Here is a 21,213-nt window from a genome sequence, read left to right as displayed (position 1 = left end):
CAAATTCCATTGACTGATGTATGGGTAAATAAAATGTAGTATATCCACACAATGGAAAATTATTTGGCCATGAAAAGACATGAAATTCTGCTACAACATGGATGAATCTTGAAAACGTTATGCTAAGTGAAAGACCATATATTGTATGACTCCATTTATATGAAATGTCCAGAATAAGCAAATCCAGAGAGACAAAGAGTTGGTTAGTGCTTGCCTAGGGTTGAGGTGATGGAGTTATTCTTTGGGGTGATAAAAATGTTCTAAAGTTAGACTGTGGTGATGGCTGCACAACTTCGTGAATATACTAAAGAACGCTGAATTACACACCTTAAAAGAGTGAATCATGTGATATGGGAATTACATCTCAATAAAGATGTTTATAAAAAGATTCTGGGGGCAAAAGAAGTATCAGCACAAACCATTAGGAATTCCAAAAAAAAAAAGTTTTTTGGTTCTGATGCTTCATTCATATAGATTATTTTTTTCCTTCTGTTTTTCTTCATATAGATTATTAATGTAAATTACTTCCACAGAGTCACCCCAAACCAAAACATCAGGTAATATTAAGTGTAGGAAGCAGAATGTTTTTTATATGTCGCCTGCCTCCCTGTCCCCAATTAAATTAATTGAATTACAAATGGTTACCCTTTCTTGCCATCAGTTTTCAGGATGTAAACAAACTAGATGCTGAACATGTTGATACACCCTATCATTCATAGCTGCTGTGAGAACAGGTCACTATATGCTACTGCAAAGCTGCCAAAACATCACAGCTGCTCTTTTTATACAGTGAATTTTCAGCTATAAAAAATTATTTGAGGAATAGATTTGACATCCCTGTGCAAATATAACCAGACTTTAAAAATAGGACAAAGACAATTCAGCAAACACCTGACAAGGGACTCTAACCCAATGTCTCTCCCGCCCCAAAAAAGAAAGTTCTTAATACACTTCCTAATTTTGATATATTATATATTTAGGTACAGAGTGGGACCATCAAGGAGAACTAAGTAAATTGTTTGCTTTTGGAGACAATAGTTCAACTCTCACACATCCTCTGGAAGCAAACAATTCAGAGATAGTAGCTGCCAAAGGCTAGAAAATATATAAGATTTTCTAGAACAGTGCTGTTTAATAGAAATATAATGTGAGCCACGCATGTAATTTAAATTTTCTAGTTACCATATTTAAAAAGGTTAGATTAATTGTAATATATTTTGCTTAACCCAATATATTAAAAATATTATCATTGTAACATGTAATCAATATAAAACTTGAGATCTTTTATTTGTATATATTTCACTAAGTCTTTGATATCAGGTATATCGTTTATGCTTACGGCACATCTCAATTTGGACTAGCCACATTTCAAGTGCTCAGTAGTCAGGTGTGGCTAGTGGCTACCATATTGGACAGCACAGTTCTAGATCTAAATGGAAACACAGATGTTCTATACTCTCAAAAAGACACTGGTCCTACATGGCATCTAACCACGAAATGTGTATATTTCCAATTGCTTTAGGTGAGTAAGCAACGAATTTTAAAAAGCCACTGGGCTAGAAGTCTAGTGGAGTGGTCTTGCAGCTACCAGCTAGTGGAACTTTATATTTTGGGAAATCAAATGCCGATGTACCTCACTTCCACTGAAAAGGGCAGGATGTTACATGCTCAATTTTTTTTGAGAGGAAGCAATGTGGTTGCAGTAAAAGGAAAATCAAGGTTTTCATTAAAGGTAACTGGTTGAGGACCAGAGGGCATTATTTTAGATTAAAACAATAGAAAAAAAAATACAAAGCCACTGTCAAGGCTCCAAAAGAAAATTATTCTAAATTTGGTCATCAGGAGTACACAGGAGTGTTTTGTTACTGAACGAAGAAGTAGGTTCAATATAAAAAAACACTTATCTGAAAGAAGTATATAATTTTGGTATCAGGATATAATACTTGGTATAGCTTTTTAAAAATTAATAAAAATAAGGGAAATCTCCAAATTCACAAAAGATGTAGTCTTCTGAATCCAGAGGCAGGAGATAAAGTGGAAGATGGTATAATGCTTTGAAGATGGGCAGAAAAAAGAGTACAGGAATGGAAACCTAAAACGATAGATAGAAGGTGACTGTCTACTTGCTATCAAATAAGTTACTGTCAATTATATCATAAATATAAACATTCAATACTTCAGCTCATCAACTATAAATATGAATCAACCCTTATTCTAAGTCACGATCCACTGGGAAAGCTGCACACAAACCTAATAGTGGCTCTCTAAGAAAAACATAATAGAAATGAGAGGGTAAAAAGAAGAAGTTCTATGATAACCGGACAAGAGAAATAAATTACTCAAAAACTAGACACATAGCCTGGAAAGTGAGAGGCTAAGGAACAGGCTATGCAAAGATTAGATTAAAAATAATCAAGTAGACCTGATATAATGTCATAGTAGGCAAACATACTTTCCCTCAAAAGCTCCTTGACATGAATGCCACTGCCATGAACAGTATCTGTATAAAGTAGATATTTCAGGATGCAGGATGTATATTACAATGCAGTTATGGTTAAAATCAGTAAGTGTGGAGAAAAATTATGTAAAATTAAGATTATCCGTAAATTGCTTAAAATCAACCATTAGGCACAGTAAACATAGTTTTGCGTATGCTACAGTCATATGTAACACTACATATATAACTTATATTGTACTTAACTTCTGTATGATTACAAATGCAAAATCTAACTCTATAGCATTTTTAATTGCAAAGAAAAGAGAACAGGAGCACAGAGTTGAATTGGGGAAGCATTTAGGAAATGTAATCTGTATCATTAATACTTCGATAACCAGTTAGGGAATTACACTTATTGCTCAGAAAGTACACTTTCCAAGAAAGTACCTTAGAAAAGTCCATAAACAATGTTTATAGGCCCCCATGATCCTCGCCTCCTGCTGTTCATGGCCTTCCATGATCCTTTCCCTTTGAGTGAGGTGGGACTATGACTTGCTTCTAACCAACAGGACATGTCTAAGGTGATGGGACATATGTGATGATATGCATGTGATTACGTTGCATAAGATTATCACACCTGTTTTCTGGACTCTCTCCCTCCCTTGCTGGCGTTAAGTCCTCACATGGGAAGGAACTTCAGGCGGCCTCTAGGAGCTGAGGGCAGCCTCTGGCTGACTGCTAGCAAGAAACTGAAACCCCCAGTCCTACAACCACAAGGAACTAAATCTGGCCAATAATCTGCATGAACCTAGAAGCAGATGGAGCCTCAGATGAGACTGTAGCCTCAGCCTACACCTTGACTGCAGCCTGGTGAGACCCTGAGCAGAGGATCCAGCTAAGCTTTGCCTGGACTCCTGACCCATGGAAACTATAAGATAATAAATGGGTATGGTTTTAAGCCACTTACATCAGTGGTAATATTGTTATGCAGCAACAGTTAACTAATATATGAGACTTATACCTGAAATGGAATATCTGGCTGAAGAGGGATGAAAAACTCCAAAAACAAAAACTTAACAATATAATCACAAATCATACCAAAGAGAGGAGAAAAAGGACATTCAAAGAAAACAATGGGGGGATCTAAGGAATCCTCTTTGAAGCTCACGTTTAAATAGACAAAAATGGCATAACATAGGATTTGGTATATAAACAATATTTATTAAGTGTCTGCTATATGCCAGCCTCTGGGATAGAGTGGTGAACAAGACAGATAAATATTCTGACCTCAGGGAACTTATATCCTAGTGACAGAATACAGAACGTGGAAGTCTCAAATCCAAAGTAAGCTCAAGTTCATAATCAGATTAAAGGCCCCCAAAAGAATCTTGTTTTGTGAAATAACATTAAGAAAAAGAAGATGAACAAGGAAGGGAAAAGCACAGCTTAGGGAAGATAGTGCACAGATGGCAGAGGGAAGGCAGAACTACTCGTTCTGTTTTGGTAATTCTTGCTCTATTTTGCTTCAGTATCTTCCACCACTAAGAAAATTTTCCAACTATTAAGAGTGGGACAAATTTTAGCAGTTTAATACGAGTTTAAAGTCTCAAAACAACTGAAGCATCATGTGTCCCAATTCCTTTTTACTAATAATGAAATAAGGACCCAGAGATGTTAATATTCTTGGTGATAAAAAAGAGGTAAACATCCCTATCAACAGAGATGGATGAGTTTGCACTTTAAAAATCACCTGTCCTGGGTGTCCCTGGTGGCGCAGTGGTTAAGAATCCGCCTGCCAATGCAGGGGACACGGGTTCGAACCCTGGTCCGGGAAGATCCCACATGCCTGCCGTGGAGCAACTAAGCCCGTGAGCCACAACTACTGAGCCTGCACTCTAGAGCCCGCGAGCCACAACTACTGAAGCCTGCGCGCCTAGAGCCCGTGCTCCGCAACAAGAGAAGCCACTGTAGTGAGAAGCCCGCGCACCGCAATGAAGAGTAGCCCCCGCTTGCGGCAACTAGAGAAAGCCCGCGCGCAGCAACAAAGACCCAATGCAGCCATAAATATAAACAAACAAACAAACTACACTGTTAAAAAAAAAAAATCACCTCTGTCCCTAACAGAGGATAACAGGCAAAACGTAAAAAGAAAAAACCAGAACAACACATGCTAACTCAAATAGAGACCAGCATCGATGTGGACAGAAACAGAAATGCATGGCTAAGCAGGATTTGAGGCCACAGGCATGATGGATTCCAATTCATTTTTCTGTATGTGTCAGGGAGCAGGAGTGGTGGCCAGAGCTGACTCCTGCAGAGGAAAGGGATTCGAAGTGCTTTGTGTAAGATCAGGAATAGTGTCAGTGCTTGAAGCCAGGGGCTAGGTAGTGCTTTCCTGCTTGTGTAGCGGTACTGGAAAACAAGCAATTGTCTACGTGCTGACTAAGGCTATTGGCTTAATGGAAAATGAGGCTGGAAGGGAAAATTTCAAAATACATGAAGAAATCTATTATTAAAACATCAGCCATGGTGTTGGGAAAATAGAACAGCTACATGCAAGAGAATCAAACTGGACTACTTTCTCACACCATATATAAAAATAAACTCCAAATAGATTAAAAACTTAAACACAAGACCTGGAACCATAAAACTCGTAGAAGAAAACACAGACAGTATGCTCTCTGACCTCGGGTCTTAGCAATATTTTTTTGGATCTGTCTCCTCAGGCAAGGGAAACAAAAGCGAAAATAAACTAAAAAGCTTTTGCACAGTGAAGGAAGGTATTGACAAAACGAAAAGGGCAGCCCACTGAATGGGAGAAGATATTTGCAAATGATATATCTCATAAGGGGTTAATATACAAAATATACAAAGAACTCAACATCAAAAACAAACAAACAATTTGATTAAAAAATTGACAGAGGACCTGAGTAGATATTTTTCCAAAGAAGACATATAGATAGTCAATTAACACATGAAAAGGTGCTCAACATCATTAATCAACAGGGAAATGCAAATCAAAACCACAATGAGATCTCTTCATACCTGTCATAATGGCTATTATCAAAAATACTACAAACAACAAGTTTTGGCGAGGATGTGGAGAAAAGGGAACTCTTGGACGCTGTTGGTGGGAATGTAAGTTGGTGCAGCCACTGTGGAGAACAGTGTGGAGGTTCCTCAAAAAATCAAAAACAGAGCTACCACACGATACAGCAAATCCACTTCTGGGTATTTTTCCAAAGAAAACAAAAACACTAGTTAGAAAAGATATATGCACCCTTACGTTCATTGCAGCACTATTTACAATAGCCAAGATATGAAAGCAACCTAAGCATCTATTAATAGATGGATAAAATGGATAGCTTTATAATATATATAAAATGGAATATTATGACATCTTGCCATTTGTGAAAATATGGATGGATTTGGAGGGTATTGTGCTAAGTGAAATAAATCAGAGAAAGAAAATATAGCATGCGTTCACTTACATGTGGAATCTAAAAAATAAAACAAACGAATAAACATAATAAAACAGAAATAGACTCATAGAAACAGAGAACAAAATGCTGGTTGCCAGGGGGTAAGGGGGTAGCAGAATGAGTGAAATAGATGAGGGAGATTAAGAGGTACAAACTTCCAGTTATAAAATAAACAAGGCATGGGGATGTAATATACAGCATTGGGAATAGAGTCAATAATATTGTAATAACTTTGTATGGTGACAGGTGCTAACTAGACTTACTGTGGTGATCATTTTGTAATGTACAAAAATACTGAATCACTATGTTACACACCTAAAACTAATGTAATATTGTAAGTCAATTATACTTCTATTAAAAATTGATTAAATTAAAAATATATATATACTTTGTATATACACTATATAAATTAGACATTACAGCATATCATATGATAGCTTGCAAGCATCACTTCTAATGAAAATGTATGGAAGGGGAAAAAATGACATCAGTCAACAAAACGTAACATCTGGAATAGAATTCATTCCAATCCAGTGGTTAGGACTCTGCGCTTGTACCGCAGGGGGCACAGGTTCAATCCCTGGTCGGCGAACTAAGACACTGCGTGTCCGCAGAACCGCCAAAAAGAGAAAAAAACAACAACAATACAAAACAGTAACAACAAAAAAACACAAAGAGGTAGATTAAGGTATGATTTCCATGGAAAAAAACCCCATGAGTTACAAATCAAAAGAAAAGAGAAATAAAACAAAATCAGGTGGACATGAAAAATAACCAGTTAAAGATTCTAGAAATGAAATTACTGAGTGAGATTAAAAAATGTAACAGATGAGATAAACTGTAGAATAGACAGAGAAAATAGGCAAAGTCGTGTTCCCATATACTGCTGGTGGTATTTACACATGGTAATGAAAAAGAATGAAACAATAGCTATATCTAACAACACAGATGAATCTCCCAAATAAAATGTTGAGTGAAAGAGGCCAGATCAAAGATTGCATACTGTATTACTCAGTCTCTCTCTTATATTTTTAATATATAAAGTATTAAAAACACGCAAAACTAACTTCCGTGTTTGGGGTTGCACATTTAAGAGTTAGAATTGTAAAGAAAAGTAAGAAAGGGATCATAATAAAAGTCAGGGCAGGGTTAACTTAGGGGAAAGGGAAGAGGATGTGATTGGGAGGGGCACATAGAAGGTTCCTGGTAGTTTTCTGTTTCCTGACCTGGGTGAGGTTACATGGGTCTTCTTCTTATAATAATTTGTTAAGCTGTACATTGATGTTTTATGCATTTTTTTCTATACATGTGTTACATTTCACAATTAAAACATTTTTGTTTTGTTTGTTTTAAAGAGAGAATTTGGAAATGTAAGGTAGATACTGAGAAACTCACCAGGGATGCAGCACAGAGAAACAAAGAGATTAAAAATATATAAAAGGGCAGTTAAGAGACATGGAGGGTGGGTTGGAAGGTTCCAATATCCGTATAATAGCAATTCCAGAAGAGGATGGAGGTAATGGTAGAGAAGCAATATTTGAAGAGATAATTGCTGAGAATGTTCCAGAACTGAAGACAAACTTGTATCCAAGTACCTAACAGAATAAGTAAAAATAAATCCAAACTCAGGCACATCATAGTAAAACTATGGAACATCAATGATAAGGATATAACATTTAAAACTTCCAGATTATCTATCTACAAAGGAACCACTTTTAAATCAGAGCAGCGAAGGTCTCATCAGCATCAAAAAATGGCCAGAAGGGATGCAGATAAAACAACTGAGTTTTATATCCACCCCAGAGAGAGAGCAAAATAAAGACAAACCTAAAAAAGAATAGGCTCACCGCCCCAGACTCTATGAACTATGAAAGGCTATCCCTCAGCAAGAAAAAACTGGGGGTGGGGGGGACGATATAAAAGGTCTGGGACCAAAGAAACGATACTGGACACAGAAATTGACAAAATATGTCAATTGATATGATTTATGATTGACTGAAAAGAAAACAGTATGAATTATTGAATATTTAAGAAAAAGGGGAAATGAAAATTTTAAACTCAATAACATGATTACGGATGGAGGTTGCAGGGGTAAAGCATTCAAGGTCCTCATCATGGTTGGGTGGTTATTAAAAATACTAAACAATTATAAGCACTCTTAGAAAAATATATAGTTATTATTTTGAAGGTACTACCAAAAAACCCCAAAACAACAACAAAAAATGAGAAATGCGTTATGTTGCTTCCAAATCAGCAGAGGGAGAATGAAAGAAGACTAAAAACTAAGAGGGGTAGTTATAGTTTCAGTTTTCAAAAAGGGTAGAAAGTTACTTTTTGAACACCTCAGATTGCCAAGCCTAACAACAATCTGTCAAATGAAAGAAATGGGTATTAAATATCCGCTCTGTAAGCACTTTACCCAAAAAGGAAGCAGTGTGACCAGGTGGAATTTGCATGAATTCACTGAGAATAAGTTTTTCCCACCTAGCTTTATTCTCTGCACTCTTTTTTGATTTTCTTAATTTTACAAAATGTTTGTTAACTGAAAAGAATTCGGAAAAGAAAAAAGATTCTATCTATTGTTGTTAACATACTAGTGTGTGTGTGTTGTGGCCAAGTTGCTAGGTTAGTAGAAGGGTGTGACATATGGGAGATGCAGTGAAAAGAACACTGGACTTGGTAGACTGGAGCCCTGAATACTCAGATTTACAAGGAAGGAGATGGCACAGTGGAGCGGCCTAGGCATCTAGACTTTGATGCCCAGTAACCGGGATTTGCGTCGAGGATTGGCTACTTACTAGCTGTCAAGCTACCTTGGCCAAATGACTCCAATTTCACTTGTCTTCTTCATGTATAAAACAAGGGGATAGCAGGGTGCAGCAAAGCCTGTTGTCATCTAATCTACTGCCCCTCTCTGCTTTAAAATTCTATGAAACTAAAAAAAAAAAATTACATGAATCAAAACGAAATCATAAAGCGTATGTGTTAAGTCTCCAGATGAGACAAAACTGGAAGAGGAACAGTGTGAAGAGTGAAAAAGCATTCAGACTGTGTCAGAACAGGCTGAAATTACTATCCTGAAATTTAACAGGAAGAAACAAAGACCTCAATTTAGATTAACAAAAGATCATCTGTGCAAATACAAAATGGCATCGACTTGACTTGATAATAATTCATTTGAAAAAGAGCTAGATATTTTAATATATGCTCCTGGAGCCAGTGATATGATGGGGTTATTAGACTAAATTAATGAACACTCAGGCTAGAGTAGCAGAAACAGTGTTTATGGTCACGGAGGCACAAATCCCACAGTGGGGAATACCTCATTTTATTGTGCTTCACAGGTACTGTGTTTTTTACAAATTGAAGGTTTGTGGTAACCCTGCACAGAGCAAGTCTACTGGTGCCGTTTTTCTAACAGCAACTGGTCACTTTGTGTTTCTGTGGCACATTTTGGTAATTCTCACATTTTTTCAAACTTTTATTATTACAGTTGTTTAAGGTGATCTGTGATCAGTGATTTTTAGTGTTGCTATTGTAATTGTTTTGGGGTGCTATAAACTGTGCCTATATAAGACAGCGAACTTAATGATAAATGTGTATGTTCTGACTGCTCCACCAAGTGGCCGTTCCCCATCTCTCTCCCTCTCCTCAGGCCTCCCTATTCCCTGAGACAGAACAATAATGAAATTAGGCCAGGCTTCCCTGGTGGTGCAGTGGTTGAGAGTCCGCCTGCCAATGCAGGGGACGCGGGTTCGAGCCCTGGCCTGGGAGGATCCCACATGCCGCAGAGCAACTGGGCCCGTGAGCCACAACTACTGAGCCTGTGCGTCTGGAGCCCGTGCTCCGCAGCAAGAGAGGCCGCGATAGTTAGAGGCCCGCGCACCGCGATGAAGAGTGGCCCCCGCTCGCCGCAACTAGAGAAAGCCCTGGCGCAGAAGCGAAGACCCAACACAGCCAAAAATAAATAAAGTAATTAATTAATAAAAAAAAATTAGGCCAATTAATAACCCTGCACTGGCCTCTAAGTGTTCAAGTGAAAGGAAGAATCACATGTCTCTCACTTTAAATCAAAAGCTAGATAGAAATAATTAAACTTAGTGAGGAAGGAATGTCTAAAGCTGAGATAGGCTGAAAGCTAGGCCTCTTGCCCCAGATGGTTAGCCAAGTTGTGAATGCAAAGGAAAAGCTCCTGAAGTAAATTAAAAGTGCTACTCCAGTGAACACACAAATGATAAAGAAGTGAAATAGCCTTGTTGCTGATATGGAGGAAGTTTGAGTGGTCTGGATAGAAGATCAAACCAGCTACAACATTCCCTTAAGCCAAAGCCTGATCCAGAGCAAGGCCCTAACTCTCTTTAATTCTATGAAGGCTGAGAGACATTAGGAAGCTTCAGAAAAAATGTTTGGAACTAGCAGAGGTTGGGTCATGAAGTTTAAGGAAAGAAACTGTCTCTGTAACATAAAAGTACAAGGTAAAGCAGCAAGTGCTGATGTAGAGGCCACAGGAAGTAATTCAGAAGATCTAGCTAAGACCATTAATGAAGGTGGCCACACTAAACAACAGATTTTCAATGTAGATGAAACAGCCTTATACTGGAAGAAGATATATCTGAAACTTTCATAGCTAGAGAAGGTAAGTCAATGCCTGGCTTCAAAGCTTCAGAGGACAGGCTGACTCTCTTGTTAGGGTTTAACACAACTGGTGACTTTAAGTTGAAGCCAGTGCTCATCTACCATTCTGAAAATCCTAGGGTCCTTAAGAATTATGCTAAATCTACTCTGCCTGTGCTCTATAAATGGAACAAGAAAGCCTGGATGACAGCACATCTGTTCACAACATGATTTATTGAATATTTAAAACTCCCTGTGGAGACCTAATGCTCAGAAGAGGATTCCCTCCAAAATATGACCACTCATTGACAATGCACCTGGTCACACAAGAGCTCTGATGGAGACATACAATGAGACTCGTGTTGTTTTCCTGCCTGCTAATGCAACATACATTCTGTAGCCCATAGATCAAGGAGTAATTTTGAATTTCAAGTCTTATTGTTTAAGAAATACATCTTGTATGGCTAGAGCTGCCATAGACAGTGATTCCTTTGATGGATCTATTCTGGGCAAAGTATACTGAAAACCTACTAGAAAGGATTCACCATTCTAGATGCCATTAAGAACATTTGTGATTCATGGGAAGAGGTCAAAATTACAACATTAACAGGAGTTTAGAAGAAGTTCATTCCAACCCTCATGGATGACTTTGAGAGGTTCAACACTATTTCTAGGAAGTAACTAGAAATAGCAAGAGAACTAGAATTGGAAGTGGAGCCTAAAGATGTGACTGGGGACTTCCCTGGTGGTGCAGTGGCTGAGAATTCACCTGCCAGTGCAGGGGACACGGGTTTGATCCCTGGTCCGGGAAGATCCCACATGCCACGGAGCAACTAAGCCCGTGCGCCACAACTACTGAGCCCGTGTGCCACAACTACTGAAGCCTGCGCGCCTAGAGCCCATGCTCCGCAACAAGAGAAGCTACTGCAATGAGAAGCCCGCACACCACAACAAAGAGTAGCCCCCGCTCACTGCAACCAGAGAAAGCCTGCGTGCAGCAAAGAAGACCTGATGCAGCCAAAAATAAATAAATAAATAATAAAAATAAAGATGTGACTGAATTGTTGCAATGTCATTATAAAATTGTAACAGATGGGTTGCTTCTCATTCTTACAGACAACACTGTGGTTTTCATTAGCTTTGAATGTTTGTCACATTATCTATACTGAATGAAATGTACTTACTTCTAACGCATAATACACTGGTTTGTCTCTGCCGAGTTTGTAAGCCACTGTGGTCAGAAGGCCATGTTCAGAAAATACACACTATAGGAAAGAGAAAAAGATTTCGTTAGTCAGGAAAACAAAAAGATAGCATTAGAATATTTTTAAAGCAAAAATGATCTAGTTACAACATAATTCAATAAATATAACAATTTAGAAAATAGATCTTAAAAGTCAAAATTACCAGTATTAAAAACAGTACACTTAAACAGTACAAAAGTTTATCCCTCGTTCCAAATTAGATTTGCATTAAGAATCTGACAAGGTCCTAGTGTAGATATCCCACTAACACAATTAAAAACACACATATAAAATTCAAAGAACCTAAAATGGTTCTTACAAGAACCATTCAAATGTAGTGATTTTCATCATTTTTTACTGAGCTCTAAATTAAACCCTGATAAAAATTAAATAAAAGCTCCTGACTCAAAAGTAACTTAATAGCAAATTATGCTCAAGTATTATTTATATGAAGTTAAAGAAGACTTTCACTAATCTTTTAATTTGAAAAAAACCAACCTTACGGCCTGTATTACATAGTAAGAAACAGCCTGTTCCATACCTATAGTTGGGGGAAGAATGAACAGTAGGACAATTTTATTAAAAGTAAATGATGAAACATTAATAATACAAAACTAACATTTAACTTAGAACAATAAAAGTAATTTATATTAAAGTTTTAGAAAAGTTCTAAAAGCTAACAAACATCACAGACTCTTTGGAATAATGTTTTAAAGAACAGTCTAGAAGAAAATGTACTTAGTGCAATCCTAATGGAAAAATGCAAGTATAGTATTTGGCACTTAGTCATAGCCCAGGGCTGTGTTTATAAAATAGCACTGAGTTACAATAAATCCTAAATTCTGTCACACTCACATTGCTACTAATCCCCATGGAGTGAAGCATCATGACTAACAGGCATTCAGCAATGGGGCGGGCCAGCCTAGCTCCATCATTAGCACAGTCATAAACTTCTGGCATGGAGAGGGGGTAGGTCCAGGGTATAGGAAAGTGTAGGTGGACTTTGGGAAAAGGAGGGGCCCAGAGGGAAAAGCTATTGCTGGTCTACTTTCCCCATTCTCTGCGCAGGACAGGGCGTTCTACCAACACTGGTGGGAGAGTCATAGCCAGCACCTAACACAGCTGCCGTGGAAGAACTGAATTTATTTTGTGACAGCCTTATCAGCAAAAGCTTCGGACTCTGCAACAAATCTGGCGCTTGGACATGAGTGAGTGATTTTGACTTGTGCCAGGCAGATAAGCAGCCCAAACTGATATCAGTAAGGGTCACATGGCAACGGTTTTCAAATGAGTTGGCTGTGACTATCATCCTTGGCTCTCCACAGCTATCCTGCCCTGTTTGGGATTCCCTCCCCACGGGCCTTGCTGCTGTGCTCTGCAACATTCATTAGGGTAGGTGGGAGGAGGGGGAGCGCTCAGCCTAGGGGTGGGCAGCGGGATCTCAGCAGATGCTGCTACCAGTCAGTGCTAAGCCAACAGACCCCCTCAGCTGTGTTTGTCCTGTGGAGCAAACAGAAAGCCGGGGCAATTTTTTCTGATAAACATTTTTCCAGGCACCACTGTTGTGAATAAGAATTAGCCCAAGATCGTCTATCTCTTCTGCTTGATTGTCGGCCTGCATGGGATTCATGAATATCTAAGTTTTCAAAGACACCAGTCAAATAACACTAGGTATGGGTAATAATATATTTACGAATTCAAACACATAAATCGCTACGCCTTTTTACTTCTGTGACGCTGAAAAAGCTATATATTTTAAGTCAATCTCCTTTAATAAATATTCGTAAAAATGGAAGTTAATTTTCTGTTCCACACTATTTAAAGGAGAAATCTGTACTGATTTAGTCCCCATATAAACACTCTGTATACTGAATGGTAGTGTACAAGTCTTAAAGTATGAAATTGATGCAGAGGCTCAAGGTACTTAATAAAAGTGAATTCTTAAGTTTGTATATACTTGATAAGTAATTAATGAGCATTATCAACATATGAAGAGACCTCCTTGCTACATTTAGGCCACAGCTTTCAAAACAGTGTACAGGCAATTATTTTCCTCTTAAATTTTATTATTTTTTTCTTCCCAGTCATCAAACGTATATGGGGTTTTCAGCATTTACATGGTCTACCAATCCTTCCTCAAACATCCCAGAAAGACGTCTGACTTTTCTAAGCTCTGGAAAGGTAAAGGTTGTTTGCTATTCTCCACGGAGAAGTGGGCCAAACAAAGATGGCACACAGGGGGAGCGTGAGTGGCCCTGGCCGAAGCTGTGAAAGAGGCAGAAGGACTCCTCTATGACACTTAGGGCCTCTGCGGGGAGGAGGCACTTAAAACACAAACTTAACTTAAAAACACAAACAAAATTCCCCAAACTTGGCATGATCCTGTTAACCTCACAAACTACGTACTTCACTTCCCGTTCCTGAATAGTTGCCTTTTTGCAAAGCACATTCTGTCTTGCTGTCTCTATTCTCTACCTACCCGCATCTCTTTTGGCCACTTGCAACCTGGCTTCCATCTTGAGCATTCTACTAAAACTTCATTCTTGGAGGTCACCACTGAAGACCTGATTTCTATGTACAATGGCCTGTTCTCATTCTCAACCTCCATGACTTATTTGTACTATTTTGCACTGCTGACCAAGCCCCTCTCTTAAACAGCTCTACACTGGATCTCCACTTTAATGACTGACTACATTCTATTTGTCTGAATTCTACATCCCTTCATCTCTTCCTTCTTCTAAATATCTCTTCTACCTATATACTTTTTCTTGGTAATTTTATCTATTCTTATTGCTTCAAAAATCACCTCTAAATATGGGCAATTCAAAATCCCTTACTTTTATGCTGAATTCATTCCCCATTACCGTATGTGTGTAATGTACAGTCTACCAGTACTGCCAACGTGTCCCAAACAGAAATTCTTCTACTTGGACCCATTCCCTACTTTGGCTGAATCTAACCACTGGGCCCAGGGGACTAGACTCCACACCCGCTTCCTGTCTCTTGTCCCTCTGTAGCGCCATGGACATCCACCCACGCCTCCCTCAGCCCTCATCCTTCTTAGTCCTTGTCCTTGTTACTGAGATGCCACGGTGGCCTCCTCCGTGTCCTCTTTGCCTCTAGTCTCTCCCCACTTTAACCCAGGACTGCCATATCATTAATGAACAGCTCCAGTCATCTCTGAACACCAGCCCACAAACCTTCAGAAGTGTCCCAATGCCTTCAAGAAAAAAATCCTCTGTCTCAAGTTTAGGGTTTCACACCGCCACCCTAGCCTTATTTTCCCACAACCACTTCCCTACCCAAATGTTCTCCACATTCTCTAAATAAAGTCTTCCATTTCCCTGTTTGCATCTTGGTTCAGTGTTCCATGCATTCACCAATATTGCTCAGTCTTCAAAACGTCTCATTACTAACAATCTTTTGTGATTTTTCTCCCCTCCCTTTGAAACCCAACAGCAGTACTTCCAAGTTTTTTACTTTCCAAGTTTTTTACTTCCAAGTTCTGATTTATAATATGATGAACTGTATATTTGTGTCCTTTCCCCTCAGGGAGAGAAACATGAGCCCAAAGATCTTACAATTTGCTATTATTCCCCTCTGCCAACCTGCAATGGCTGCAGACGTACTCAGCAAGCCCCCCCTAACTTAAATTCATCACTTCGGGACTTGGCTGATAATGCTTAAGGGGGAGGGGAGTATAAACAGAGGGAAAATCTGGCAACTTTATTGGGTGCCTCCCATGTGCTCTGTAGTGTTAGGTACTTGACAAAGAGAGATAGCATCTGATTTACTAGCATTAGGGTGTCTGACAGAGGACGAAAGAAGGGGGCGGAGGGGACAGCTTACTTTTCTATCATTTCTATCGTTTCTCTGACCCCTGACTCAGCTACCTGGGACCCAGAATTCAAAGAATATGTTTCCAGAGGCACGCTGACTCAAACACTCCTTGATGGTAACCTCAGGATACCATGACCTGCAAAGAATTTTCCCATCTTCCCTCCCAAAAAAACTGTCACACAAATAATGTCACACTTTTGCATGAGGACTTCTGACCCTACCAGAGTACAAGAACACTGAATCTAAAGCGTAAAGACATTCTATTATTGACAAAAGAAGAACGTAACCACTGAAGTTAACATTAATGAGAGAATTAGAAAATCCTCAAGAGAAAAACACTTAAACGTAGATAGTCTCCTGCCAGGTCTATGGAACGCTTCCACATGGAGGACAGTACAGTACAGAGGTAAAGCACCCCGGCTAAACTGAATCAGCTGGATCTGGGTGCAAAGACTGCTGCGCTCACTTACTAGCTTAACCTCTCTGAGAATCTTTCTCATCTTAAAGTGGGAGTAATCTTATCATTCTTAAATATGGGGCTTGTCACGGACTGCATGTATGAGTAGTAAGAAGATGAGATTAGGAGAAAAATGCACCAAATCTCTGCTTCCGTCATTCCTTCTGCTTCTTGTCGAAGGAGAAACTCCAGATGACGGGGAGAAAGCACAGTGCCAGGGAAATAACATTGAAAATCCCACAAAAATATGACTTTATAATTAGTGAGAAAGTCTAGGGCAGGAACACCCTGTTGAAAATTGGAAGTGGAAGCCAGGAGTCTTAACCGCTGGACCGCCAGGGAAGTCCTGAGGCAAGAATACTTTAAACCAACATTTAGTTTCTGGATGGAAAAGGTACTGAATTTTATAAATTAAGGTGTTCACAAGCCTCATCAGTTTGTTTACATACGGCATAGTGAATTCTATGCGAAGGAGATGAAGAAAAACAAATGGCGAAAAGTATATATATCTGTACTGGAACTCTTAAGCTATTAATTTTCAGCCTGGATGAACTTCAAAAGCATTTCCTCATTCAAAACACCAAAGGGAAAAACAAACAAAACACCACTGGTTCTCAGGTCTGTTTCTTAAAACTCACGTGTTTTTGGCTTGTCCATCCTGGAAGCACATTTGTCCCACCAGTGCGGCAGATTGGTCCCCCAAACACTGAAAGTATACATGACAATAAAGAACACTGACTAAGACGATATTGTTCATTTACTTTCTAGGAGAGCCATAAGATTTATTTTCCCCTCTTTATTTATGAAGGAATGAATTGTCTTATGTTCTTTGCATTGCCTCCATTTGGCCATTTTCCCATGTGTTAACACTCCAAACAGGTACAGGAAAGGAGAGTTAGAATTAATTTATTCAAAAAAAAATCTCAATAGCCTACACTGTGTCACAGTGAAACAAGAATTAGCCAATTCTGCTGCTCTTACTCATTTTCCATAGTTAAGGAAGGAGGAAGATTGATTAAGGAAAGCCATAACATGGGAGGGGCCGGGTAGCAGGGAGATGTTTGGTGATGAAACTTACCCCAGATATTGGTACACCTTCCAAGGCCCCAGCTTTCTAATAAAATTTTAAAAAAGGATTATGAATAATCACAAATTTGGCTCTACTAACATAACTGCAACAGGAATGAACACGAATAGCAACATGCCAGAGCATGTGGGCAGACAAGACAAAGCAAGTGTTTCAACTACATGAGTGGTTCAGAGAGAGAGATACTAGAAATATTCCTAGAATGACAAGAAGAGACACGGACGTGAAACACTGGACTGAGAGTCAGGAGACGCGGGTTCTACTCCTGGTTAGTTAGTTAGTCACTCAGCAGGCCGCTGAAACTTCTCTATGCCTCAATTTATTTATCTACAAAATGGGCCTGGGCTTATACGCATGCCAAAGGCCATTAGCTCTTTGCTATTATTGTTGTTACTAAGAAAAGACTAACACAGCCTTTAAAATGAACATATAAATAGCTATTAAACCAGCATGGAACATGTTTGCTTTGGAAGGCTGTATTTTACCAACTGTTCTTCCTACCCAAACTGCTCTGAAGATAAGTAAGAAACAAGAGAGGGTTCAGGTATTGGGTATTATTTGTTCATAGCCAACATCGTTCTTCAAGTTTTGACAAGCAAGAGTTAATTTATGCCATGAATAGTGGTTTTGACTTTGATCAAGTATGGCCAGCATTCTAGGGAAAAAAATGAGATTTAAGTGACTGTCTGTGGACTTTACCAAACTTAATTGTGAAAAAAAAAAACACAAACAACTTACACTAATACAAAGCAATTTGTACTGATATTAAGGAATTAGGGGAAAGGAATATGATCCCTGAAGTACCTGTGATGTGTTAGGAAGAGCACCAAACTAAAGCTTTTGCCCTACCCCTCAGTCTGCCATTTGTAAGCCCATCTCCTGGCCTCTGGGAGCTCCTGGTTCCCTATCTGTGACAGTGAGGGTAAGAACAGAAGCCACCTCACATGGCTATGATAAGGAAATAATAGCATGTGTGTGGAAACCCTTTACAAAATAAAAAATCCCCTCTAGCTAGTGGATAACATTTTATTTCTTTCATGCTTCTGGGTTAATCCAAGACCTGTCTTTTATTTACTGTATATATTCTTAGAAAATCTGAACCTGGATAATAAGTGAAGGGCTGAAAGTGAATCAGGAAACCTATAGACTAGATATCTTAATGTATTTAAATACTAAAAGAAGTCTTTGCTTATACTATTGAAGTTATTATCAAACTACCAGCAGAATCTACTATGTGCAGTCAGGCACAGAAAGCGCTCTTTTTTCTTCACAGGGAGGGGGGTCTCTGGAGGATTCCTGGGAATATCCTCTGGTGAAGCATGCAGAAAAAGTGACAGTGCATTTCCAACTAACTGGTCTGAAAGGTTGGGCAAGATATCATTTAAGATAGATGTTTAGGACATCTAAAAACTACACCTAATTTCCCTATTGTGCTAAAGCCCAAAGCACATCACAACTGTACTTTGTAATAGGGACCATCAGAATTTCTCATTCCAGAAAACTACCTTAGTCTTCCTCAGCCTTATGGAAGACTTAAAAATAAATAAGATTACATTTTAAAAATACCTAAAGCTTGACTAGAGCTTATAATAATTTGGAGGGTCATGGAAGGTTCTAGATTAATCTGCTTAGTAAATGGACTTCCGCTTATCTAAAACTAAATGGAAATGCACTGTATCTTTTCCAAATGAATGGGTAGCATAATTGGTGGGCAACCTACTCACCAGACTATGAGAGATTTTCTATAGTCAGCAAGGGGAGAGAGGGGGACAGAAGCATAATATTTTAAATGCAAGAGAAAACTAGGCCAGTTAAATGTTTTTTTAACCATCCTCTGAAACTGTTTCTCAAGAATAGTTTTTTTTTTCCTCTGACCCAAGTCAATTTATAGGTAGCTATGAAATTATCAAAGCACTTTTAAATTGTAGATAAGCAACGACTATGCTTCCCTTAAAAAATTCCATTTTGCCTTAAAGGGCTTTATTATAAATGAAACATTTAAGAATTCTTGCTTAAGGTTTATCCAGAACACTTAGTGTTCTACTCTATTATTATTATTATTAAGTCTATAAGTAGAGTTTCTAATGTTTTTCATGAAATGTCAAAACATTATTTTTTGGCAATTAATCTAAGACTTCTCTTAATCTTTACCATAAATTCTAGTTTTTTGAGCTTAAACACCAGTTCAAATGCTCCTAGAGGTTTTCATCCCTGATGTGCAATCAGAGATACTCAGTGATGCTAAGTGTACTTTTCGCTTAGACTACTTTTTCTGTGGGTTTCAATGAAAGCAATAGTAAAAATGTCCATGATGAAAACCAGTTTAATCAGCAATCACAAATCAGAACAGACTCTTTGCTTTCAGTTTCTTTGCTAAAGTTTTGCTCAGGCTGACAAAGAATCTAATATGCGACATGGTTTGGCCACTAAAGGAGATTCAACAGGAAAAAGAACACCACTAAAATGTGAAGAGACCTTCCCATAAATTAAAAGCAGGCATCACAACTACTAAACAGTTATTTGGATTAAAAGAATAAACTGGCTCAAACATTCCCTTACCACCCTCTGTAGTTAGATTATCTCATTAATACTTTAAAATACTCAAAGAAAAGCCAATAAAGTTTATAATAGATAAAGTTTTTATATACAGTTTTATATAAAGTTTATATAAAATATAAACTGGTAAGAAGGACTCAAGAATTTTAAGTTATAAAACTATTTAAACAATACTAAATTCTTATTTTACATACTGCCAACATTCACAAAATGTACAGGTCTCAAAATATAAAACGTAACACAATTGACTTTTGAATTCTGAATAGTAAAGCCTTTTTTAAGATAAAAATTATTATTATTATCATCATTATTATTTTTTACCATTAGGCCGTAGATCTCAGAAGAACTCCGGACATTTGGAAGAATTTTCATTGGAATTTCAAAAAATCTAAAAAACAATAAGATTGTATATATAAAACTATTTTAAATAAACATCTAGAAACATTTATATGAATTTAAAGGCATGTAAACAACAATTAAAAATGAATGTATTTGAGTGTACAATTAAATAGTAACAAATAAATAAGCCAGCAGTATGCTTGGGTATTTAACACTCTAACTTGATACAAACAAATCAATACAAAATAAAAAGCACACAAAAACCAAAGTACTTTTATAGAGGAACCTAATTTTCCTTGAAAAATAATCAAGACAATTACTTAATTTGGCCTACTTATTATATATGCAATAATAGTCTGCTTTAAAAGACTATACAACATGCACTTGTATATTGTAGTTGAAATATCAACAGTTAAAGTTTGGTGCTCCACTGACATCTGAAAATAGTAAGATTTAGGTTATAAATAGGCAACACACTTGGAAAACTATTCTTAGGGCAAAACACAACTCACTCGCAGAGCTCTTTATCCCATTCCAAAGAATGGATGTTGAAAAGCATCGTCCTGCTTGCATTTGTTACATCTGTACAATGGACACCTCCACTGGCTCCTCCTGTCAAGCTCTGGAAAGAATGAAAAGGACATGTTAAATCTGTACTTATTTGCAATTTAATTTACACTTTGTCAAGAGCCATAATCAGTTGCAGAGCACATAAGGCAGGAGAATGGAACACTTCAATTACTTAATTTTTTAGTTTTCAGCAGTGTCCAATAGAAATATAATGTAATTGAACCACACTGAGCCACATATGTACTTGAATATTTTCTAGTACCTACATTTAAAAAATATAAAGAAGCAGGTGAAATTAATAATATTATATATTTTATTTAATCCAATATATCCAAAATATCCTTTCAATATAAAAAATTATTACTGAGACATTTTACCTTCTACTTTTTGTACTAACTCTTTGAAATACAGTGCATATTTTACACTCATGCACATCTCAATTCAGACCCGCCACATTTCAAGTGCTCAATAGCCATATGTGGCGAAGTGGTTACCATACTGGACAGCAGTTCTAGCTAACTGATGGTTAAAGAAAAAATTCAGTTTTTGTTTTCATCCTCTTATCTTTGGAAGATGCAGAGTCTTAT

At 37.9% G+C, this 21,213-nt stretch overlaps 1 protein-coding gene across 8 annotated transcripts in view; it reads right to left on the bottom strand.

Annotated features, from left to right (window-relative positions):
• The window catches only part of GK (glycerol kinase), a 68,177-nt gene that overhangs the window by 14,801 nt on the left and 32,163 nt on the right, over positions 1-21,213 (bottom strand). For 6 of the 8 annotated variants that reach the window (XM_059910756.1, XM_059910757.1, XM_059910762.1 and 3 more), the window contains 7 exons: positions 20,569-20,678; positions 20,039-20,105; positions 18,886-18,903; positions 17,153-17,188; positions 16,713-16,780; positions 12,276-12,318; positions 11,718-11,798 (listed from right to left, as the gene is read on the bottom strand). In XM_059910756.1, coding sequence (XP_059766739.1) covers positions 11,718-11,798; positions 12,276-12,318; positions 16,713-16,780; positions 17,153-17,188; positions 18,886-18,903; positions 20,039-20,105; positions 20,569-20,678 — 423 coding nt within the window. The remainder of the gene's footprint in view (positions 1-11,717; positions 11,799-12,275; positions 12,319-16,712; positions 16,781-17,152; positions 17,189-18,885; positions 18,904-20,038; positions 20,106-20,568; positions 20,679-21,213) is intronic. The other 2 variants (XM_059910758.1, XM_059910763.1) reach the window with 1 other exon arrangement.

This window comes from Balaenoptera ricei, chromosome X (assembly GCF_028023285.1).
Source record: "Balaenoptera ricei isolate mBalRic1 chromosome X, mBalRic1.hap2, whole genome shotgun sequence".
Lineage (NCBI taxonomy): Eukaryota > Metazoa > Chordata > Mammalia > Artiodactyla > Balaenopteridae > Balaenoptera > Balaenoptera ricei.
This window is presented reverse-complemented; position numbering and strand designations above follow the sequence as displayed.